Here is a 26,631-nt window from a genome sequence, read left to right on the forward strand (position 1 = left end):
CGGGCCTAGTTGCTCCGTGGCACGTGGGATCCTCCCAGACCAGGGTTCAAACCCGTGTCCCCTGCATCGGCAGGCAGACTCTCAACCACTGCGCCACCAGGGAAGCCCTATAACATTCTTTAATTAAAGGTTTAATACAACACAGAGGAATAAGTGTTGACAAGTATTAGTGTCATTTTCTCTTCTGACAGATTTGCACTTCAGGTGCCTATTGATATGCAAAAAAATGGAATACACACACACACAGCGTTAATGAATGTAAGTAGGCAGAAATATGGAATCGTACTGTTAGCAAGATGGCTACAGAGAGCAGGAACGTTAAGTTCCCTAGAGTCCTTGACAGAGGTAAGCACCTAGCAGTGACACTGTGTGTCCAACGTAGATGTAAACAGCTCAATTTTTTGCCAAAGTTCTTTTACATTGAGTGCTATATTGTCAGGCAGGAAGAGCTTACACAGTCAGGTATATGCTTCTGTTTAAGGATGGAGATATATCTATACATCTATATAACTATTTATCTGTACCTCTGCATCAGGCTGACCTAGATCCTGAACCAAATAAACTAATTCATCAATTGGAGTAAAAAACAGAATCAACACCAAGGTGCCTTTGAGTAATAGATCTGTTTCCACCTTTCCAGTCGACAGTAGAAAGCCCATTTCCCCACAGTCAGCTCCCAAGTTCTAATTTATACACTGTGGTCCAAGGACCAAAACCACAAATCTGTTTCCCGCATTAACATTGCTCCCACACATCCACGTGCTTAATTCCAAAACCATTCAAATACCCACTAGCCATGGACTTAAAAACTGTTCCAGATTATAGAAGACTAGAGAGTCATGATAACTGACTGCAATTCAAGATCTGGAAGTTTTATTTCACGTCAAAGAACATTACTGGGACAATTTCAAAATCTGAATACGGTCCAGATTAGCAATTTATGTTAAATAAATGTTAGCTTCTTGCTTTTTAAATTGATGGCTTATTTTTTAGGGAATATTCAGTGAATTAGAGGTAAAGGAGCATCAGGTCAGTGACCTCATCTCAAATGAATAGAAATACACACACACACAGACACTCACTCACTCACATGATAAAAGATAGAAACTATAAAGCAAATAAGGTAAAACGTTAACATCTGGTGAATGTGGGTACAGGATATAGTGCAATTCTTTGTATTGCACATCCAACACTAAACTTGGCACCTACCCTAAGCATGATAATCTTATAAGGGTCATCAATGAGCACCCTCCTTGACTCTTCCTTCCTCTCGCAGGCGTCCAACTGATACCCAATTCCTATGAGAACAACACTCACACGGTCACTGCCCTATTTCAATGCATCCTTATATCCTTCTTGAATTACTGTAGCAGGCTTTGTCTAACTTTGCTTTCTTCCACCTATTCTACAAGTTGCAGCCACAGTGATCTTCCATAAAAGCAAATACATTATTCGCCTATAAAATATCCTCAGCAGTTGCTAAAACCCTTGAGAGAAGCTAAAATCCCTTATGGCGGCACACAAGGCCCTTCACAATCTGGCTTGTTATTACCTTTCCAAAATCGCTTATTGTACTACCACTCCTCTCATATACTCCCAACAGTCACCACGAGGAAATAAACCAAGGAAGCGGAGAACACAGGAAAGAGGCAAAGGGAATCCCAGGATGATTCCAGAGTGATAGCTACTATAACCAGGTACAGAGGTTGCCTATTCATAACAGAGTTGGTCAGAAGGCTCCAGGAGAGATCTCTTTAAGGAGAAAAAGTTGACAGAATACCTGATGCATCTGAATGCAATTTGAAAACAAAAAGTGATGTAATAAAAGTTTGCTAAATGTTGATCTAACCAAAATCAATACACTGAGTCATGAGTGGTGGTTCTGTCCTACTTGAAAATAAGCCCTAGACAAATCTAAGATTTAAAAAATAAACACCAAATGATTAAAAGATCTGGAAGACACCATGGAAGATACAGATACATATTTATACATATATAAAATCTCAGATTTGAGGGCTTCCCTGGTGGCGCAGTGGTTGAGAGTCCGCCTGCCGAGGCAGGGGACACGAGTTTGTGCCCTGGTCTGGGAAGATCCCACATGCCGCGGAGCAGCAGGGCCCGTGAGCCACGGCTGCTGAGCCTGCGCGTCCGGAGCCTGTGCCCCGCAACGGGAGAGGCCACAACAGTGAGAGGCCCGTGTATCGCAAAAATAAATAGATAAATAAAATCTCAGATTTGAGAAAATGTTCATAAATAATGTATTAGAAAGGAAGAAAACAAGCATGAGAAATGTGAATACCAAAAAATGTTAAATTCTATATGGAGATAAAACACTATAAATGAACAAAAAAGAATTGCATAAACAAGGTAAGATAATTGTAGCATATTTTATGGATAAATTGCTAAATTTCTTGATATATAAATATCACTAACAACAACACAAAAAGAACTAAGGGAAATAAAAATAACTAAGAGCCCTAGAAACAACTGAAACCTCTGATCTCTTCTACATGGAACATTATCCCAGAATAATTTAAGACATTTCAAAATGTACAGAACACAGGACGCAAGTTTCATATAAAGCTATTCTAAGAAGGCAACAAAAAGTGAGAATTAAAGTACTTCAGCCAATGAAGAGTCTCCAACTCCACCCAAGCAAAACAAAAAAATGAAACAGAGGTAATCTGTAATATAACAGCTCAATCAGAAGGAAGTATCATTAAACAAGTATTTATAGACATAAAAAAGGTCCAAAACAGTTCGTTATATAAGAAAAGAAAGTATAGACACTATGCCTTAGGAACACAGATGCAAAAAAATCCTCAACAAAATATAAGTTGAATCCAGCAATATATTAAAAGTATAATACGTTACACTCAAGTGGGATTTACCCCAGGAATTCAAGACTAGTTCGATATATGAAAATCAATCAGTGTAATTCACCATATTAATAGATTAAAAAAGGAAAACCACAAAATCACATCAGTTGATAACAAAAAAGCATCTGACAAAATTCAATATCCACTCATGATAAAATCTCTCACCAAACTAGGAACAGAAGGGAACTTCCTCCGTCTCAAAAACATCTAGAAAAAAACCTACAGCTAACTACTAAATGTTCAAAGACTTGATGCTTCCTCCCACCCTGAAACTGGGAATGAAGCAAGGCTGTCCCATCATTCATAATTCAATGTTTTGCTGAAAGTCATAGGCAGTGTACAATAAGGACAGAAAAGTAAAAGGTATTCAGATTGGAATGGAAGAAATAGTATCAGATATCAAGACAACATAGAAAAGCCCAAATAATCTAAAAAAAAAAAACAAACTTCTGAACTAATAAGTGAGTTTTAGCAAGATCTGATATATTTGTATACACTGGAATTTGTACATTCCAGTCATAATGAACAACTGGAAAACAATTTTTTTAAATAGCTACAACAAAAACAGAAGAAATATAGGTATAAACCTTAAAAAGTATGCCAAGAATCTGTACACAGTAAACTACAAAACAGTAAGAAAAAAATTTTTAAGATATAAATAAAAGACATTTTCTGTTCATGTATTAAAAGACTCAAGATAGTTAATACACATATCAATTCTCCCCAAACTGACTCATAGATTTAATGCAATTCCAATCAAAATCCCAGCAGGATTTTTAGTAGATACAGACAAGCTAATTGTAAAATTTATATGTAAAGGCAAAGCAACTAGCATAAGCACAACAATTTGGGGGGAAAAAAGACAGGAGAATCACACAATGGTTTTAAGACATTTTAAAAACTACAGTAATCAAAACAATGTGGTAGTGACAAAATGACAGACACACAGACTAAGGGGAAACAGTAGAGAGTTCAGAAATATTATAGTCAATTGGTTTATGACAAAAGTACAAAGGGAATTTTGGAAACAAGTTTTTGCTATAAACTACTGGATATCCACAGGCAAAAAACTAAACTTCAACTCACACCTTGCACCATATACAAAAACTAACCCAAAATGGATCATAGAACTGAATGTAAAATGTAAAACCACAAAATCTTAAAAAGAAACAGAGGAGAAAATCTTCATGACCTTAGGTTAGGAAGAATTCTTAGATATAAACCAAAATCGCAATCCATAAAAGAAATAATTGATGAACTCAACTTAAACTTAGACTGTCTCCTCTGGGGAGGACACTGTAAGAAAAGATAAGCCACATACTAGGAGAAAGTATTTGTTACCAGAATATATAAAGAACTCTCAAAACTCAACATTAAGAAAAGTATTTTTCAAGGACAAAATATTTAAACAGACATTTCACCAAAGAATGTACACAGATGTCAAATAAACGCATGAAAAGATGTTCAACATCATAATCATTATAGTAACACAAATTAAGATCACAAGACACCACAACACATTTATTAGAAGGACTAAAATTAAAAATGACAAGTATGTGGAGCAACTAGAATTCTACATACACTGCTTGTGGGAACGCAAAATGGCACAGTCATTCTGGAAAATAGTTTAGCAGTTTCATAAAAATGTTAGACGCAGGGACTTCCCTAGTGGCGCAGTGGTTAAGAATCCGCCTGACTATACAAGGGACACGGGTTCGAGCCCTGGTCCGGGAAGATCCCACATGCCGCGGAGCAACTAGGCCTGTGCACCACAACTACTGAGCCTGCACTCTAGAGCCTGCAAGCCACAACTACTGAAGCCTGCGTGCCTAGAGCCCATGCTCTGTGATGAGAAACCACTGCAACGAGAAGCCCACGCACTGCAACGAAGAGTAGCCCCCACTCACCACAACTAGAGAAAGCTCCGTGCAGCAACGAAGACCCAACACAGCCAAAAAAAAAAGTTAAACACATATCTATCGTATATGCCCAAACCACTGCACATCATTTCACTTAATGAAAACTTATGTTCACAGAAAAATCTACATGTAAAAGTTGATAGCAACATTACTCATAAGAGTCAAAAATTGGAAACAATCCTTAAGTCCCTGAACAGGTACATGGATAAATAAACTGTGGTATATCCACATAAAGGAATAGTACTCAGCAATCAAAAGGAATGAACTAACAGTACACACAATAATACAGAGGAATCTCAACTGCATGATGTTAAGTAAAAGAAACCAGTCTCAAAAATTACATACTGGGCTTCCCTGGTGGCGCAGTGGTTGAGATTCCGCCTGCCGATGCAGGGGACACGGGTTCGTGCCCTGGTCCAGGAAGATCCCACATTCCGCGGAGCGGCTGGGCCTGTGAGCCATGGCCACCGAGCCTGCGTGTCCGGAGCCTGTGCTCCGCAAAGGGAGAGGCCACAACAGTGAGAGGCCCACATACTGCATATAGGATCCCACTTATATAACATTCTGGAAAAGGTAAAACCATACGGGCATCACTGAATGCCAGGGACTGGGATGGGACATGGTTTACCTAAAAAAGGGAGCAGCACAAGGTCATTCTTTGGGAGGTTGGAATAGTTCTGTATCGTTCTTGTGATGGTGACAAGAGCCTATGCATGTGTTAATCCTCGTACAACTACACTCCAAAAAAAATATGAATTGCATTGTGTATAAATTTTATATATAAATCAATACATATAAACATACAATCAGGCAAATTCAAGCAAAAACGAAAGCAGAAAGTTTGTTACTGAGATACAGAGTTACATAACGATTTTTCCTGATATATAGCATAGAATCTAGGACAAAAAGAAGTAAACACTTTTTAATGCCAAAGGCCACCATTCACAACACATACACAACAGTATTGAATACAGTAATGAAGGTTATGCCTTCCATAGTATAGTGAACACCTTTAAAAAGTGAAGACTACAGGAGATGGAAGAAGGAATAGAAGACTTAATCACACTACTCTCAGTCCAAGACTGTCATGAGAACAAAAATAAGTAAGGATATAGAAGACCTAAATAACATAAGTAAAAGATTAGATATTATGGATATATATTAAAATTTAGACTCAAATAATAGAAAATGTACTTTTTTCTTAAATATGAAATGTTCCTTTAAGGTACCTACATAATAGGTGATAAAGAAAACCTTAATAGAATCCATAAAGTAAAAAGTAATAACTGTAATGATCACAGTGCTGTAGAAGTAGAAAGTAATAAAAAAAAAATCAATAATACAAAAGGCCCTCCTACCTGGAAAATTTTAAAACACTCTATTAAACAATCCTTGAGTAAAGGAAAAATGCAAACCAAAATTGTAGAACTTAAAAAAAATAACAGTAAAAACACCATATATAAGAATCTATAGGATACAATTAAAGCAGTCATCAGAAGAAAATGTGACCTGCAAATACATTTGTAAATTAAAATGAAAGAAGTGTGTGAACTAAATTCCCAACACAAAAAGCTGTAAAAAGAACAAGGTAAAGAAAATGAAGCAAAGGGAGAAAATAAAGATGCAAGCAGAAACTAACAAGGTAAAAGGAAAAAAAGGGAAATGATAAATCAAAATGCTGCCTTTGATAAATATCAACAAAATAGATAAAGCACTCACTAAATTAATCAGGAAAACGGGGAGACAGCAAAGATACACAAAAAGAATTACCACTGCCTGAAAAAGAAGAATTACCACTGCCTGACCTCAATTTAATGGTGTAAAAGTCAGCTATGTTATGTATAGAAGTAGTTCATAATTTATTGCTGTATAATATTCCATGGTGTGAACACAGAAAAATGTATATACCCATTTTACTCTTGGACATTTGGGTTGTCTGGAGTTTGGACACAATGAGTAAAGCTGTTATGGACATTCTTATACGTGTCTTTTAGTAAACACATAAATATGTGTTCTGATTAAGGATGACAAAAATACAGAACAATTTAAGAAAACTTAAAAGAGAAATGTATGATTTACACAAAGAAAACTATAGATTGTTATGGAGCGATAAGAAAACACTGGAAAAAATGAAGCAGCAGCTTAATATCGTGGTAAAGAACTTGTAATCTGGAGTCAAGAAACCTGAGTGCGAGTGCAACAGTGCTTGACAGAATAGCATGTAGGAGATGATTACACACACACATTTCATAGCCTTGATATAATGACTGAAGGTGTTTGTCCAACTAGATACCAGAAAATATCATAAAGCATAAAGCTGCAAGAATTCCATTTTTGAAATTTGTATGGAAAATACAAATAAAAGAAAGAGCAAAACATTCACAAGTATATCTAAGACTTCAGCAAATGAAAAAGATAAAGGGCAGATTATTCATCTAATGATATCCTTACTTTACTACCTTTACCAGAAAGACTCTCAACAGGTTGTGAAAACTTTAAATAACGGGGGAAAACAAACTTATGATACTACATATCTGTCAAAATAAATACGCAACCTTGGAAAAAGTATTTGAAATATTTGAAACTTTTTACAAAGAATCAATATCTTTAGGTATAAATAACTTTTACCAATATAACTTTTATGAACACTCTAGTGTAAAATATTACAGAAACAAGCAAACAACTGATAAAAGAATTCTAAACTGCCTACAAGCAAATAAATCATGTACCCTAACTAGTAGGCAAAGAAATGCAAATTTAGGAAGAAAAAGAATCTGTTTTAAAACAAAGCAGACTAGCAAAGATGAGCTGGCATGGTCATGGGTAAATGGATAAATCTCAAATGTAGCTCATATGAGAGTAAGTGTTCAACCTTTCCTCTAGCTGGTAGGAAAGTGAGTTGTTACTTCTCCAAAGCCTTAAAACTGTTATTTTCTTCTGACACAGTTGTTATATCTCAAGAATTTTAGCCTAACCAAGTGATGAACAAAAGAGCTTTGAGAAGAATGCTCACGGTAGTACTCTTTATAAGACAAACAAAAATAGAAACCACCTTAACATTCCCAAAATAGGGAATTTGTTAAATCCTAATTGTAGAAAAGATTGCATCTACCCATATCCAGTTTTACCTTCTTTCATTACAAACACTAATGATGCATGTGGGGAGGGCAGGTGGAGTAGGAAAGGGAAGTCACGGAAGTGACGCTACATGATTTCCAAAGCCAGCTCTGAAAGGCCATGCGGCTTCTGCCTGGTTCTCTTGGGACACTCTCTCTTGGAACCCAGCCACTACACTGTGAGGAAGCCCAAGCAGCCTTGAGGGGCCCATGTGGAAAGCAACTGAGGCTCCCAGCCCACAGCCCAGTAGGGTTCCCAGGGAACAGCGAGCACCAACTTCCCAGTCATCTGAGTGAGCCTTCTGGCAAGTTTATTCTCCAGCTCCCACTCAATCTCTCCCAACCTTGCCCAAATTACAGATTGGTGAGCAAAGTTAAATTACTGCTCTTGTTTAAGCCACTACATTTTGAAGTAGTTACACAGCAAAAGTGAAATATAGCTTAAGCATATAACGAAAGAGGAAATTTTTCCAGGCGCAACAGAAGTTTCGTACAGCAACGGTCATAATTTTAAAAACACAGACATGTCACTAAGAAGTGATGATTAAGGTCTACCGTATTTCTTATTGATGGAGTGTTATGCAGCCATTACTAACAATCTGGCAAAACTAAAATAATGCCTATTATTTTGAGTGAAACAAACTAGCACAGCAAATACCCGAAGATAAAAGAAACCGCATACAAGATTTGTTTCTAACATAGTAATTCCAAGTCCCTTAGAAGATACAATATATTACAGACTCTAACTTTGGATCTAAACCTACAAGCATCTTGTGCCCTAAATAAATTCTCATTTAGTCATTTCAGAAAAACTAAATGAACAGTACTGACTGACTCCCTAAAACTAACTGCCCAGGGCACCATATTTAATCTTAAGCAACATGCACCAGACCTCTAGAACAGTATTAATCTTACAACACTGAGGAGGGAAGATTACAGGCTGCAGGCAAAGCCTAGTGCCAAGGATGAATAATCAAAGCTACTTTAGAGGACCAAAAATGACCTCGGGTCACTTCAGTTTGCAATCCACTATGTATTCAGCTTTGATTTAAATTCATCTTGCCATTTGGCTCAACATAACTAAATTTTACACGTGGAGAAAAAAAAAAAAAAAACAGAAGCTGTTTAGCTCTATAGCCCAAACCACGGAACAACGAGTTCATGTCCAACATTCAAATGGTTCTTGGCAGTGATTTCAGAACGGACATACCTACGTAATGTAAAGATGGTGTGATGAAATGTTCACAATGTGAGGAACTGGTCGAAATATATGAAGCTTCCATCACAAAGAAAATGATATCTTGATCAAAAGTAAGCAAAAGGATAAAAACCCCTCCAGTACATATAAGGACAAAATTATGAGATAAATAAAAAATAATGATGATGTAGACAACGTCCAAGTTATTTATTTCTCAAGAAGTAAAACTGATCTGTTTCAATCAACTATCACAGGTGAAAATCAATGAGCACAGCCTGGCCACCAAATGATAATAGCCTCAAAAAAAAAAAAAATCATGTGGATAACACACTGATACGATTTTCCCATTTAAGGTTGATGGAAGTGAAAAATGTACTGATTAAATCTAAAATTGTTTTTGGTTTACACTTTGCTTAAAGAAGTTTAGCCAAGTAGCTTAGTAAAATGTTTCTTATAGAACACATTTATTAACGTAGACAAAAGAATGTCAATACAAACTCATGTTATTAAAATGCATAAACTAATTACCATATTTTAAATCAGCAACCACTGAGTCAGGATGCCTAGTGACTTTGTGAGAAAAAAAAAAACCTGAGCTGACTGAGCTTTCACATTTTTCAAAGTTTTCTATGCATGAAATTTCACAGTGATCTTCCATAGTACTTCCAAACAACATAAGCGGTCTGCGCCTTCCGACTTATTATTAATCACTGTTGTGCTACTTGGTCAAAACATGAAACCTGAAGCAACAGCTTCAGTCAGACTAGACTGCTAAAGTAAAAATGGACAGCAGCTCCTGTCAAAATTAGCAAATAAGACAAAAATTAGAAAGGCAGTATCCGTAGTCAGTAACACCCAGGAGGAAATCACCTTACCAACGAGCATGAACAAACCCACCTGTGAAACACGGTATGACTTTAAAGAGTAATGTTTAAATTGTTAAGCGACCCCAAAGCATATGAAGTGCAATGTGTGCATCACTGATTATGCAGTTACAAAGTACATTCAAGGTCACATACCTCAAAAAAAAAAAAAAAAAATGAGGCAGATGTTTGAATCCATGTAACCTGTAAAAAAGCTGATGTGAGTATACTACGCTCAATTAATTGAAATACAGCAGAGTAGGGCTCCCGGGGTTTTATATATTTTCAATTTTCTAACATCAAGAATCGGGCACTGGGCTGTTGTTTTTTTTGTTTTGTTTTGTTTCGTTTTCGGTATGTGGGCCTCTCACTGTTGTGGCCTCTCCCGTTGCGGGGCACAGGCTCCAGACGCGCAGGCCCAGCGGCCGTGGCCCATGGGCCCAGCCGCTCCGCGGCATGTGGGATCTTCCCGGACCGGGGCACAAACCCGTGTCCCCTGCATCGGCAGGTGGACTCTCAACCACTGAGCCACCAAGGAAGCCCTGTTTTGTTTGTTTCTAATTTTTATTTTAATTTTATTTATTTATTTTTGGTTGTATTGGGTCTTCGTTGCCGCACAGCTTTCTCTAGTTGCAGCGATCGGGTGCTACTCTTCGTTGCGGTGCGTGGGCTTCTCATTGTGGTGGCTTCTCTTGTTGCAGAGCTCGGGCTCTAGGTGCACAGGCATCAGTAGTTGTGGCTCGTGGGCTCTAGAGCACAGGCTCAGTAGTTGTGGCACACGGGCTTAGTCACTCTGCGGCATGTGGGATCTTCCCAGACCAGGGATCAAACCCATGTCCCCTGCATTGGCAGGTGGATTCTTAACCACTGCACCACCAGGGAAGTCCCACATTACTTGGTCTTCTTAACTTACTCAAACATTTCTTGGTTGTCTAAAGCTCATCCTCTGACAGATTCCTCAGGAAGAGTTCATGGGAACTGATCTCTTCCATGTTCATACATCTACCTGTGGTCTCTGTAACAGAACACCCAAGATATTGAATATAAAATCCTTGATGAGAGACTCTGGGAGGAGCAGCTAAGATAGTGCTTAATTTTACTTAAAAGTTTATCCTAAAGGAATAATTACAGATGTCCATGTGGAAGGATTTAGCCATAAGAATGTTCTCCCTAGCAAAAAAAAATGAAATTTTAAAATGTGCAGCAGTGAACTGCTGGAATGCATTGGGATACCTTCACATGATGGAAGGTCATAACACTTTAAAAACAATATTGAAGAGTTATACTGAGTTAGACACACGTTCCCAACATCACTGAATAGGAAAAGTATGAACAAACAGTATACAACTGATCCAATTACTGTAAAAAGATTCTAATAGCATGTGTATGTGGCAGCAGGGAGAAGGAAATTCGTGAAGGTCTGTGTATGTGTATACATATAAACACAATAAATATGAATTTGAAAGATATATATCAAAATTTTTAAAGAGATTATTTTGGGATGGTTAAGCAGTTTATTTTAGTCTTCTGTATTCTATATCTCATGTATTCTGGATTTTCAATGCTAAACTCAAATTCATAAAAGTTATAAACATAATCTGATAAAAAGTAAATTTAAATGGCATTAGCTACTTTAAGTTTCTAGATATTATAATTAAAGGAAATTGCAATGACCTCATCCAATACCTGTCTTCCTAGTAAAACGGCAGCAAACACCTTTATGCACTCCCAAACTCCTCCAGCCCCAGATCTTCAAGATCGAATACTTGTAGGACACATTAATAAGCTTGGAAGAATGAGAAAAATAAAACTACAAAGTAAACCAGGAATTCTTTTTAAAAAATCAGTTTACAGGGCAAAGATTAGTAAATAAACTCACACCTAACTTACAAGGTTTTCTCTTATGCCTGGTCAGGCCTTCCAGAAGCTTCTCGTTGAGAGTCATTCAAGTATCTGAATTGTGAAAAGGTTATCAATTCCGTACATCTAGTGATGATGCAAGAATACTTACAAAGGACCATCTACCACGGTACGGAAAGTATCCTTTTAAGAGTTTCATTTGTTTTTTCTTTTTTGAAAACAGGGTAGAAAAACAGTTTGTCACTTTTTGTTTTGCCCAATTTCTCTATTTACTTGAATACGCAGAACACATGATTTGTAACTCAAAAGAGTTCCCTTGTCACCACGGCTGTGAACACTTTTCACACCATCACAAGTAAATCGTACTCTCATCATCTACCTTTCTAGAGAACAATTTAGCATTGTTTATGCACAGCCTTCTAAGTGTGCATAACACCTGTGGTAATCTACTAGCAGCAGACACAAAGTTGTATGTAGGGCTTCCCTGGTGGCGCACTGGTTGAGAGTCCGCCTGCCGATGCCTGGGACACGGGTTCGTGCCCCGGTCCAGGAAGATATCACATACCGCGGAGTAGCTGGGCCCGTGAGCCGTGGCCGCTGAGCCTGCGCGTCCGGAGCCTGTGCTCCACAACGGGAGAGGCAAAACCAAAAAGTCAGAGGCAAACAGGTCAACAGTGGGAGAAGGGTTAAGTTACCATAGTGGCACAAAATGAAAAATTATATAGTAATTTTTTAAATGTTCCTACGGTATATTTAATGACATATTCATGAAAATGATAAATCGACACATTTTTATCGTAATTGTATAAATGTATGTATAAAATTCATAGACATACAGACCAAAGGCTAAAAAGAGATAAACCCACATGGCAATGGTAATTAGCTCTGGGTGGTGAGATTACAGTTGATTTTGTTTTCTTCTTTAGGTTCTACTACATTTTCTGCAGTAAATAGTAATTTCTCTTATTTAAAAGGAATGGCATGGGCCTCTTTTGGGGACTGAATTTCAACAACAAAAAAATATCACCATATAGAGGCATCAATCCCCCAAAAAGAACAGGTGCAGTACTTCCTCCCTGTCAGCAGGAAGCAGTAAGCCTGGTATTTGTTCCTGGGTCCCTTCCTCTTTCACTCATTCTAGCCCATTAACAACCAAGCACTTGAAAAAACACAATTAGCAATACTAAGATTGGTAAACCTGCCCCTAAAACACACACCTATATACAAATATTTGTACTTTTCTTTAAGTAAAAATAAAACAATGGCCATTGTGTCGAAACCCCTAAGGAAGGCCAGTATCACAGCCGTACATGAGCCGGGTCTTCTTCCTACTGCTCAGCCTCTTTCCATGTCCCCTCCTCACTGCTCACTCCGTTCAGCACTGCTGGCCTTCCTTCTCCTCCCGGGTCTCCCCATGACACCTCACACCTCGGGGAAGCTGAACTACAAAGTTCTTCCTGCAGAGGTTCACACAGCACACTCCTTCTTGTCACTGAGGGCTCAGCTGTAACCTCACCCCCTCAGAGAGGCCCTCCCTGATTTCCCTCCCAGCAAATGGTGTCTGGCTCCACTCCCTGCACACTTCCCCTTGCAAGACACTCTATCAACATCATCCTGTGTAATGCTCTTCAGAGCACTAACACTATCCAAAGGAATTCTGTTTCCTTGTTTACTGCCTGGCCTGAGCATCAGCTTTAGCATTTATAAACTCCATGAACTTGACAAAATCACTCAACACACTAAGTCTCATTTGAGAATAACCCAGGGTTGTAAGTCACTAAGTGTCTGGCCTATAATAAATGTTCGCTATAAATTGTTTTAATTTAAAAAAATAGAACCTTACCTTTCAAATGACAATTCACTGTACATTACTCAGTGGCCGTAGATACATTTTAAAGATTATAGGACAAGACGGGAAAGATGCAGAATGGTTAGAGGCCTCAGCACCTGAGGATCAATGTATCACTGAGATTGCTAGGTTTTCTCTCTGCCTCACACATCCCAGATTGGGTGCTGGATAATCCAGGAGCCAAACAGCACACAAACACAAATACACAGGAAAAATCAGCTCTCTCAAGCCAAAGGATCAGGAAAGGGGCAGCGTGGAAAGACCAAAAACATTAAGACAATAGCTACTCTACTCTAGCCGAACACCACGGAAAGACGATGGCCCCTTCAGCAAGGGGCAAGAACAGAGACTAGCCTCCTACCCTCACGTGACCGTAACAAGGCACCCCAACACTCTTCCCTGCCAGGGAAATAGAAAGGACCAAGAGAGAGCTGGGACTTTCATCCCAACCCAGCAATAACAATGTCCCCTGGCCCCAACCATGGTATCAGTAGAGATACTGATGGGACGCCTGGACCTCCACGCATTTATAGCAGTAATCACGTTCCCCTCCTTCTTTCTGCTGGGATGGCATCAGAGGAGGCAAGTGGGAAGCCTTCAACTTTACCACCTTCCACCAGGAATGGGGCGCCCACCCCTACCCAACCAGTGTCAGTGGAGGAATAATGAGGAGCCCTCCCCCTACCAGCCAGGGGGGCATAGGAAGAAGCCCAGTGGAAAGCCTGGATTTCCACCCTTGCCCAGCAGTAAGGAGGGGCTCTACCACACCCCTCGGGTGTCAAGAGAAGTCTACAGGGGAACCTGGACTTTCACCCCAACCTGGAAGGAACAAAGCATCACCATCCTTCCTCTGCCAGTTCGGCGTCAGAGGAGGCCTACTAAAACAGAAGATTTAAATAAAATCCAGAGTCTTAAAACATAACACCCAAAATATACAATGGATATACAGCTTCTGTTAAACAAGTTGACAGAGTTCTGGAGCTCTGTTTCACAACCATGTGAATCTACTTAACACTCCTAACTGTACACTTAAGAATGGTTAACAGGGCTTCCCTGGTGGCGCAGTGGTTGAGAGTCCGCCTGCCGATGCAGGGGACACGGGTTTGTGCCTTGGTCTGGGAAGATCCCACACGCCGCGGAGCGGCTGGGCCCGTGAGCCATGGCCGCTGAGCCTGCGCATCCGGAGCCTGTGCTCCGCAACGGGAGAGGCCACAACAGTGAGAGGCCCGCGTACCACAAAAAAAAAAAAAGAATGGTTAACAGTAAATTTTACGTTTTTAACCACAATTTAAAAAAAAATTTTAAGTGCCAATATTAGTTAAAATCAAAAGATTACTTCTCATTTAACACGTGTAATTATTCAATCATCTATTTAAGATACATGGGACATTAAACATTATGAAACAATTACAAAGTCATATTAATTAGTGCATATTATTTTACTACCTTTGTGAAATATCTTAAACTCAATAAATCCGAGAAAAATAAAACTCTCAGCCTCTCTTACCACAATTTATATAGCAAAACTACTCAAGTGGTACTTTTTCTAATACAATGACTTGGAAAATTTAATAGCGAAAAATTAGACACAGACTATACTTTCTCTGAGGCTCAAATTTCTTCACAGAATTAAATCAGATTAATTAAAGGCAAAAAATGGATTGCTTTCTATTTTGACTTTCAAGATCAAGTTTATTATGTAAGCCTGACAATTATTAATTACTGAAATTTTTAGTTTTATAAAAAACCAAATTTAACGTGTTGCATTTCATGCAGGAGAAACATGGCAAACACTATATTTAAGTGGCCCCATTCCATACTTCCTAGCAGTGTTACCTTCACCATGTTGTACAAAACTCCAATTTGACAGTTATCTCCCCTCAGAAAAAGGGTAGTTGCTCCAATAAGTATAAAGAATACTGCATACTACACTACCCTCATGAAGACTCATAATATACATGAGCACACGAAAAAGTGGAAAATGTTGTACAACTGAAAATATGTCTGACTCATTGCTTTCCGAATGTGTATATAACCATGGTCCACTTTTTTTCACCTGTTAACGCCTCACTGAACACTAATGTTCAAGGGCAGGGCTTCTCCAACCATAAATTTCCAACAAATCCTCAAGAGACCTCATTAAAATGTCAATTCTGATTCAGCAGGTGTGGGTGGGGCCTGAGGGTCTGTGTATCCAACACGCTCCCAGGTGATGCAATGTTTCTGGTCCAGGGATCACTCCTTAGCAGGCGCTAGAGAAGACACTTTGAGGAAAGCTACTACAGGGACTTCTTTGTAGCTATGTAGTTTTCTGATACGAATTGAATACTTACAAACTCTACACTCCATAAAATAAGGGAATATCAAAGGATTGGAAGGAGACTAAGTTAAAAACAAGAGAAAGGGAGCTCTGAAGGTTATGTGTACTGGCAGGGTATCAGGACAAGGAAAGGAATAAAAATGAATCAGGGTAAGCAGAGAATATAAAAGGACCCCTCCTTAAGGCAGGCAAGGGATATGGGAAAAGAGATGAGGGCTGACGACAAGGAGGCATAAGAAATATTAGCATGTAAGAAGGACGCATAAATTTTCTAACTTTTCATTACTAAAATGGGACAAGCAGACAGATTTCTATTTCAATCACTAAAAGACTTTATAACATCTTCAGATGAATGTCCTGTGGTACAGAGGTTTGGCAAAGTTCAAAAGGGCCCCTTGAGATGAAAAATAAATTCTACAGAGATACATTGCTTATTGAGCCACTAAAATTGTAGGAGAACACAACAATTTTTAAAGTAGAGTAATAGGTCAAACCTTTTCTTGGATTAGCCTCTGAAGATGAATCCCACAGGACAGCATAGCACTGAATAAGGTCAACATGTACTGCTGGACTCTGCAGATGGCAGAGGCCAGGGAGTTTATTACTGAGGTCAGTCCCACCTTCTCAATAACATTCTGGAAGGCAGTAGGAGAATGGCGAGTGACTCTACACAAGGCCTGCAGGGACAGAAGAACAGATCCATCAGACTACTCCAAGCCCATGAACCAGTCCCCCACAAGAGAACAAATACTTCTGTGGAAAGGAGTAGAAGGTGTTTACCTTGCTCCTTCATTACTTACCTTGGCATAAGAAATTTGGGCAATTTCAACACATGTAAAATGAAAACAATAATCCAGCTACCAATAAATACTTAAGTTGCTGTAAAACATTAGAAACTCTTACAATGATCATATGCATTATGAGTTAACTAAAATGAGAAAATAATTCATGAGTCTACACAGAAAAACTTTAATAAAAAACATTAAGATAAGCCTTCTTTGTGCAGACACTAAGCTAAGCGTTGAAAAATAGTCATAAAAGTATTTGTTTATTGTTTAGTATGTGAAAAACATGATCTGAGAATATCTGAAGACTACCTCATTTAATCCTTCCAAATAACATATATGAAAGGTATTATTATTAACCCCATTTTATAGGTGATAAAACTAAGGCACAGAATATTTAAGTAATTTGCTCAAAGGCATATAGCTAGTAAATGGCAAAGCTAGAATTCAAACCAAGGTAATCAGACCCCTGAGCTACTCCTCAACTGCTCAGAGTATCAAAGGTGAAACTTAAAATAAATAAACTCATAGAATTTAATGTGTTGTAATAGAAATGGGCTCAATTATGCTTGGAAAGGCAGGAAAAGCAAGTCAACAAAATCTACATAAGGAAAATGATAATTGAGTCGGTTTTTGAAGGTGAGTGGGAAAGTAAGGTGAAAAAGTAAGTAAAGAAAAGTCTAGCCAGAGAGAAGAGGAGACATATTCACATGGAGACATGAAGAGCACAGCAGGTTCTCGGAAGGGAAATTTGTCTGGTGCATCTCTCAGTTGAAGGACAGAGAAGGTAGTATAGAAGGGAAAATGAAGACCCATCTATTGAAGAGACTGTCTTTTCCCCATTGTATATTCTTACCTCCTTTGTCGAAGATTGATTGACCATAGGTGCATAGGTTTATTTCCAGGCTCTCTATTCTGTTCCACTGATCTATGTGTCTGTTTTTGTGCCAGTACCATACTGGTTTTTTTGTTTTGTTTTGTTTTTGCGGTACGCGGGCCTCTCGCTGTTGTGGCCTCTCTCGTTGCGGAGCACAGGCTCCAGACGTGCAGGCTCAGCAGCCATGGCTCACGGGCCCAGCCGCTCTTCAGCATGTGGGATCTTCTCGGACTGGGGCACAAACCCGTGTCCCCTGCATTGGCAGGTGGACTCTCAGCCACTGCGCCACCAGGGAAGCCCACCATACTGTTTTGATTACTGTAGCTCTGTAGTATAGTCTGAAGCCTGGGAGTGTGGTGCCACCAGCTTCATTCCTTTTTCTCAAGATTGCTTTGGCAATTAGGGATCTTTTGTGGTTCCACACAAATTTTAGGATTATTTGTTCTAATTCTGTGAAAAATGTTGTATTTTGATAGGAATTGCATTAAATCTAATAGATTGCTTTAGACAGTATGGTCATTTTGATATTAATTCTTCCAATCCAAGAGCATGGGATACCTTTCCATTTCTTTGAATCACCTTCAATTTCCTTCATCAGTGTTTATAGTTTTCAGAGTATAGGTCTTTCACCTCCGTGGTTAAGTTTATTCCTAGGTATTTTAGTACTTTTGATGTGATTTTATTTTATTTTTAAATTTTTTGGCCACATGACATGCAGGATCTTAGTTCCCCAACCAGGGATCAAACCTGCATCTGCTGCAGTGGAAGTTTGGAGTCTCAACCACTAGACCACCAAGGAAGTCACTTGATGTGATTTTTTTTTTTTTAATTTCTCTTTCTGATAGTTCATTATTAGTGTATAGAGAAGCAACAAATTTCTGTACATTAATCTTGTATCCTGAATCTTTACTGAGTTCACTTATTACTTCTAATAGTTTTTTTGGTGAAGACTTTAGGTTTTTCTATGTAAAGTATCATGTCACCTGCAAATAGTGACAATTTACTTCTTCCCTTCCAATTTAGATGATGCCTTTTATTTATTTTTCTTGCCTGACTGCTATGGCTAGGACCTCCAATACAGTGTTAAATAGAGGTGTTGAGAGTGAACATCCTTGTCTTATTTCTGAATTTAGAGGAAAAGCTTTCAGCTTTTCACCACTGAGTATAATGGTAGTGTGAATTTGTCATAAATGGCCTTTATAATGTTGAGATATGTTCCCTCTATACCCACTTTAATGAAAGTTTTTAGCATGAAGGGATGTTGAATTTTGTCAAATGGTTTTTCTGCATCTACTGAGATTATCGTGTGATTTTTATTCTTCCTTTTGTTAATGTGGTTCACCTTACTGATTGATTTGCAAATGTTGAACCATCCTTGCATCCCTAGAATAAATCCAACTTGATTATGGTGTATGATCCTTTTTTCATACTGTTGGTTTGTTCTGCGAATATTTTGTGGAGAATTTCTGCACCTATATTCATCAAAGATATTGGCCTGTTATTTTTTGTAGTGTCTTTGTCTGATTTTGGTACCAGGCTAATGGTGGCCTCACACCTGTCAGAATGTCTATCATCAAAATGTCTACAGGGACTTCCCTGGTGGCACAGTGATTAAGAATCCGCCTGCCAATGCAGGGGACACGGGTTCGAGCCCTGGTCCAGGAAGATCCCACATGCCATGAAGCAACTAAGCCCATGCGCCACAACTGCTGAGCCTGCGCTCTAGAGCCCTCAGGCCGCAGCTACTGAGCCTGCGTACCACAAATACTGAGGCCCGCGCACCCTAGAGCCCATGCTCCACAACAAAAGAAGCCACCGCGATGAGAAGTCCGCACACCTCAACAAAGAGTAGGCCCCACTCGCCACAACTAGAGAAAGCCTGTGCGCAGCAACAAAGACCCAACGCAGCCAAAGAAATAATTTTAAAAAAAGGTCTACAAATAACAAATGTTGGAGAAGATGCAGAGAAAAGGGAACCCTTGTACATTATTGGTGGAAATGTAAATTGGTGCATCCACTATGGATGTTCCTCAAAACTCTAAAAATAGGACTACCACATGACTCAGGAACTCCACTACTGGGTATATATCTAGAAAAAAATGAGAACACTAATTCGAAAACATAGATGCACCCCAATGTTCACAGCACCACTATTTACAATACCCAAGATATGAAAGAAACCTAAACAACAGATGAGTGGATAAAGAATATGTAGTACATATATACACAATGGAATACTACTCAGCCATAAAAAAGAAGGAAACTCTGCCATTTGCAGCAATGTGGATGGACCTAGAGAATATTATGCTTAGTGAAATAAATCAAAGACAAACACTGTATGATATGACTTACACGTGGAATTTTTAAAAGTAATACAAACAAATGTGTATAGGAAAACAGAAACAGACTCACAGATACTGAAAACAAACTAGTGGTTACCAGAGGGGAGAGAAAAAGGGGAAGGGGCAAGTCATGGATATGGGATTAAGAGATACAAACGTATGTATAAAATAGATAAGCAACAAGGACACAGAATATAGCACAGGAAATGATAGCATTATCTTGTAATAGCATTTAATGGAGTATCATCTGTAAAAATACTGAACCACTATGCTGTACACCTAAAACTAATAATATTGTAAATCAATTATATTTCAGTTAAGAAAACAGATTTATTTCATTATTTCAGTCAGTATTATTTCAAAGATTATTCAATCCCTGGATTAAAAAAAATAAGAGCAGTCTAAATAGAGCCCCTAAAGATCATGCTACGATTAGAATTTTTCAAGGATATTTAGGGGTCTCCCTTAAACTGGCTTCGAGACAATGGACAGTAAGTCTCATTAGCACGGTAACAATTCTTAGAGAGGCTTTCACAGCAAAACTGACTTCCTATTGAAATAAAATCCCTACGCGTTCATAATGGGGATGTTTCTTGATACAAGATTTGTCCAGACTGCTTCTAAGTGTATTCAAAGCAATATGAGGGCAACTGGAAGTCCTCCTCTACAGAAAGCTGCTCAAAAGCCTAAGCTACCTTCCATTTTGAAGAGCTCATGCAGCAAATAACTTTTAACCCGTCACTTCTGGGTATCAAACACAGTTGAAAGCTCACAGAAGCTTAAGAGCACATGAGGGCTTGTATTTTCCAAATCAAAAAGAAATCAAATCTCAACACAGGTCTTCAGTGACTAGGTTTTGAAATATTTACTTAATAAAATAGAGCTTGAGACTACATTTTAAAACTGGAAAGTACACTTCCAGTTCAAAATTCACTTCAAAATTTGCCTCCAAAAGGACATTGTGGGGCTTCCCTGGTGGTGCAGTGGTTAAGCGTCTGCCTGCCAATGCAGGGGACGCGGGTTCGTGCCCCGGTCCGGGAAGATCCCACATGCTGCGGAGCGGCTGGGCCCGTGAGCCATGGCCGCTGAGCCTGTGCCCCGCAATGGGAGAGGCCACAACAGTGAGAGGCCCGCGTACTGCAAAAAAAAAAAAAAAAAAAAGGACATTGTGTTACCTCCAGAATCTGTGACCATCTATTTATTAAAAGCAATGTCTAAGAAAGAGATTAATTCAAAACTGAAGGCGGCATATCTATTAGAAACATGAACACAATCACCACGGAATAAGTCTAAGAACCATTTCTTTTCTGTCTTTTGAATGATTTTTTCATGTCATATGAAAATTACATTGGGAACTTTTTCAAACTAGACACACTCTCATCTGACCTCTGGGATCTTAAGACACATCAGAACAGGGGCAGGGGGTGGAGAGAGAGGAGGAAGCAGTCAGTGTTGTTGAAAAGCTCCCCTCCAACCCCCGTGAGAACCGCTGCCCCGTAAAACTCTTCACTTTGTCACCTTTCCTCTCAGCACTTCAGTAATTCTAATTAGCCCAGTAACCTCCCTCATAGGAGCCATTCTACTCAATCTAACTCTAAAGGTTTCTCTCGTTCCCACTGTGGCTCATACAGAGATTCCCTGTAATCCTAATAATTCTAGGAACCCTTTTATGCATTCAATACACTTCCCAAGTCAGGTCCGCTCCCTTCAACAACTAATCCCTAAGCAATGGATGCCACCACTCCTGAGTGGGAAGGATTAATTAGCCATCTTTCACTCCAAGCCAGGCCAGTGTTTTTCAAGAGCTCCAAGGTCTAGGGCACTGGTTCTCGAACTTCAGCAGGCATTAGAAGCACCTGGAGGCTTGTCAGAATGCAGATTACTGGGCCTCTCCCCGCAGAGATTCTGAGTCAGCAGGTCTGGGTCAGGGTCCAGAAACCTGTGTTTCTAACAAGTTCCCAGGTGATGGTAATGCTGCTCATCTGTGTCACACTGGCACAGGGGGACTCTATGGGGCCAAGAGATGACTAGGAGAAATGGGTCAGAAAATCAGTGACACAGGCCGTAGGCACAGACTGTTAACACGCGGAACAAGGAGCAAGTTGGTGACTCAGCACTGATGACACCATCCTCCAGCCTTGCTCTTGCAGCCATCAAGTCAACGGATATCCACCGGGCACCTACCACACGTGTTCAGGAGGGAACAACGGCAACAGGGTCCCTACCTTCCCAGAACTGACCTCCTAACAGAATGTATGATGATGTGCATACATAGGTTGCATAAATACAGCTGTGTTGACTGCTATGACAGAAAATACAAAGAGACACGAGGGGCAAGAAACACCCTGATGAAAGAGGTAACATTTAAGCTGAGAACTAAAAGATGAAGAATCGGCCATGTGAAAAGCCGGAGGAAGGCATCCCGGGCACAGGGAATAGCAAGGGGAAAAGTCCTGAGGCCGAAGAGTGCTTGGAAATTCTTGAAAATATCAGAACATGTGTCATTGAAGCACAGTAAGTGAGGGAATGAGTGTTAGGAGATGTGACAAAAGAGGTAGGCAGAGGCAAAAATCACCCAACATCTTGAAAGTCATGTGAAGAATTCTGATCTTTATCACTAAATGGGTACGTTAACCTCCAGAGCACATTCCTGAGAGGTTGTTATCGGAAAAGAAACCAAAAAAGAAGTTCAGCTCTGTAGGGCGTGCTGGGGAAAATTCAACTGTCATCCCTCTAGGAATCTGTTCAGTTTCTATATCCTCAACCTTTAATGAATCTTCTTAAGGCAGGTGAAATTTTCTTAAGATTATGATGTTAGAATAACTTTGTTTTAGGATCCCCAAACAATGATCTCATACTGTATTCCCCATTCTATTATTAGCAGGACCTTTGTGGCCTATTTCCCCTTGTAGCCCAAGTAAAGAAGAACGTTTAATGTTATCAACCTCCTGCCCTCCCCTCATGACGTGAGACAAGAGGCTCCATATCAACCTTTGCAGGGAAAGTCCAAACCTGCAACCAAAGACCTGGCTTCAAACTGATAGAAAGATGAACAAAACACAGTCCTGGCTTTCCAGGAGTTTACAATCTATAAGGGATTACAGTAAAATAAGCTAGCACAACTAATTTACCCCACAAAATGTGCTAATTGCTTTAAACATTAAATTTTGTCCTGAAACTCAAAGCACTTGCCAATTCTTAGCTTCTACTTAGTACTCTGTAGTATTTATCTAGTATTATCGTCCTTTAAAAATAAATTTTAAGATGCTGAAAAGTTTTAGCAGAGCAGTAAGAAGAGGAGATGTGATTTTATGAAGTTCACCCTGTATGGAAAATGGAACTAGTGGAGCAGCAAACTGGCCGTGGGAGACCAGTTAAGGCCACTCCACTGGTCTCAGTGACAGATGGTGGTGGCCTGGATTATGGAGGCAGCAGCAGAGCTGCAGAGAGAGGCAGACAGATCTGAGCAGTATATGAATTAGAGTCAGAGGACAGGTCGACTGGCTGGATGTAAACAGCGAAGGGGAAGGAATTAGGGAAGATAAAGCATCAAAAATGATACCTAACCCTTTGTTTTCCTTAGTCTATCTTCCCTTACCTTCCCCTCCCAAGGGCAATACATCAGATTCTGAGGAAAGAGGTCAGAGGGGAATGGGAGCACTGAGCACAAGTGGCTCAGGACACACTCGGCAGTGACACGGGAGAAAGAGAATGACACAGAGGCAGCGGCCAGAGTGGATGGAGTCTGTTATGCTGAATAAATTAACTGATTGAACAGATCAGTAAATATACTGAGAGTAACTGAAACCAGGTTTCTGCATGAGATTAGATTTACAAACACAGAAAATGGGAAGGCTGAAAAGAATCCTAAGTATGGGATTCAAATGGGAAGTATCAATATGAATGCATGAGTTTTGTTCCAAATACCCACAATGATAGATATAAGAACAATTCTATATGCGTGTGTATTATCAGTACATATACTTTTTTCTAGCTCTGAATACTAAGAAGGCCTGAAAACAATAACACCCCATAGCAATAAGCACAGCACTCTGATCGCGGTTTCTAAATACCAAAGGTCCCTTGGAGAAATGATTGGTTCCAGGGCTGGCAGAGCAAGTACAAAAGTGGCCCAGAAACTGCATGGTGTCAGAAAGTAAGGAAGTGATCGATGATAGGAATAGGTCAATGGGGGCTTCCCTGGTGGCACAGTGGTTAAAAATCCCCCTGCCAATGAAGAGAACACGGGTTCGAGCCCTGGTCCAGGAAGATCTCACATGCCGTGGAGCAACTAAGCCCGTGTGCCACAACTGCTGAGCCTGTACGCCACAACTACTGAAGCCTGTGTGCCCAGAGCCCATGCTCCACAACAAGTGAAGCCACCTCAATAAGAAGCCTGCGCACCACAATGAAGAGTAGCCCCTGCTGGCTGCAACCGGAGAAACCCCGCGCACAGCGACGAAGACCCAACGCAGCAAAAATAAAATAAATAAATAAATTTATTTAAAAAAAAAAGAAATAGGTCAATGGGACACAAAAGCCAGCTTGTAAGGCTTCTAGGATGACCTGAGCATCCAAACAATAAATGATAATAGTGGTAATAGTAGTATCACATTACAATTCATTGAATAAAATAGGTGTCCACGGGGCTCCCCTGGCGGCGCAGTGCTTGGGAGTCCGCCTGCCGATGCAGGGGACACGGGTTCGTGCCCCGGTCCGGGAAGATCCCACATGCCGCGGAGCGGCTGGGCCCGTGAGCCATGGCCGCTGAGCCCGCGCGTCCGGAGCCTGTGCTCCGCAACGGGAGAGGCCCCAGCAGTGAGAGGCCCGCGTACCGCAAAAAAAAAAATAAAAAAAGGTATCCATGATCATAAGGATATAAATACACACATACGTGTGGGAGAAGGGAAAGAGCGTCTTTAAAATAGAATTCCAACCAATACCAAAGGCCTGTTTTTGTACAGCTCATGAGAACAATGTACAATGGTTTTTACATTTTTAAAGTGTTAAAGAAAACAAACAAATATGGAACACAGACCATATGTGGCCATCAAAGCTCAAGATACATATCATCTGGCCCTTTATAGAAAGTATTTGCCAATCTCTGATATAAAAGGAATGAAACAGATGGTCATCATATGGCAATGATCACAGAGGCATATGCTACAGGTAAGTGTCCTCAATGATGTTAAGGAGGTTTAACGGGAAAACACTATATAGACCCAAGTCGAGCCTTGCCCTACAAAATACAAGCCCTGTGTCCTTTAAACCTGTAAATGACATGAAGTTCCCAAAAATACTGGGGAATTGTTTCAAACTGAAGGAGACTAAAGAAATATGAAAACAATATATAACATATGATACTGAACATGATCCTGGAGCAGAAAAGAAGAGACATTTTGGAGGAAATCGGAAAAATTACAGTGAAAAATTAATAAATTAGATGAACACTAAGAACAAAATATAAAAAGCCCAAGATCGAAGAGTGAAGCTTAATGTGTCAAACGAAGAAAGAGCTAGAAGGTGTGAGACTTTGGTGGGAACAAGCGGAAAAAAATCTCTGCCAAGAAAAGAAGTCATGCTGAACATAAAAATGAAAATGATAACACAAACCCAATTAAAGCAAGGTTATTTTAATTAAAGGCCCAGGATTAAAACGAATGCCTTAAGATGTGACTCAAAGATGGCTTGAGAAAGTTCACTAGTGTTTTTAGGACAGATACCAGATAGGGTTGAAGAGAAAACAGGCCAGAAAGGAGCAAGCTTGTGGCAATAACCCTTTAAAGAAGTATGGCTGGGGTGGGGTGCGGGGGAGGGGGGGAGGAGGGATGGAGGTACCTCCTAAGAAACTCTGGATATGTTTTTATGTGTGTCTTTTTATTTTTAATGTGGTAAAGAACACCTGAACACTGATTAGAAAGATCTAGTACACAAGGAGAGGGTAAAGATTTAGGATAGAGCAAAAATAACCATTTGAGTTGAGATTCTCAAAAAAAGAAGAGATAGAAGAATCATGGACATGTTTGTCTCTGACAGGAGAAGGGACAGTTCGTCAGCTGTAACAGGAGAGAAAGAACTGAGGCAGGACAGTTGTGGATGCAAATAGGTCCAAAGATGTGTAAGACAGACACTGGGATAATTTTCGCTGGATGTCTCCATTTTTCTCTGGGAAGTATTTACTGAGGGGGAAGCCATTTACTGAGGAGGCAGGAGGGAAAACATGGGATTGGAGGGTTAAGGAAAGAGGATAAGGTCTGAAATTGGCACAGTGAGAAGCACAAGAATGAGGAGACTAGAGAAATACAGGGAGGGTACCAGATAACGTTGAGAGTCCAGATAAGACTGGTGATCAAAAAGAATATATAAATAAATCATATGAGAAAGGCCTGTGTCTGTTCAACCGACTATTAAATTGATACAACCAGGTTAACACATCTTCATACATAATTATCCTTTACATCAAGTCATTATAACCATGGAAGCAAAGCAGTAGACAACCAATCAAAATACAGAAACTGCAAAATCACAGATGCTTGAACATTAATATGAATTCATTTGAACCACATGATAAACCCATTTAATGTAAAGTCTGAAAGAGGGAGCTAACAGGAAAAGTCAAGGGA

The 26,631-nt window shown here is 39.7% G+C and overlaps 1 protein-coding gene across 2 annotated transcripts in view; it reads right to left on the minus strand.

Annotated features, from left to right (window-relative positions):
* ULK4 (unc-51 like kinase 4) overlaps positions 1-26,631 on the minus strand; it is a 511,648-nt gene that overhangs the window by 379,272 nt on the left and 105,745 nt on the right. For both annotated transcript variants that reach the window (XM_024753918.1, XM_024753910.1), the window contains one exon: positions 16,499-16,681. In XM_024753918.1, coding sequence (XP_024609686.1) covers positions 16,499-16,681 — 183 coding nt within the window. The remainder of the gene's footprint in view (positions 1-16,498; positions 16,682-26,631) is intronic.

The sequence above is a fragment of the Neophocaena asiaeorientalis genome, unplaced genomic scaffold (genome assembly GCF_003031525.2).
Source record: "Neophocaena asiaeorientalis asiaeorientalis breed wild unplaced genomic scaffold, Neophocaena_asiaeorientalis_V1.1 scaffold121, whole genome shotgun sequence".
Taxonomy (NCBI): domain Eukaryota; kingdom Metazoa; phylum Chordata; class Mammalia; order Artiodactyla; family Phocoenidae; genus Neophocaena; species Neophocaena asiaeorientalis.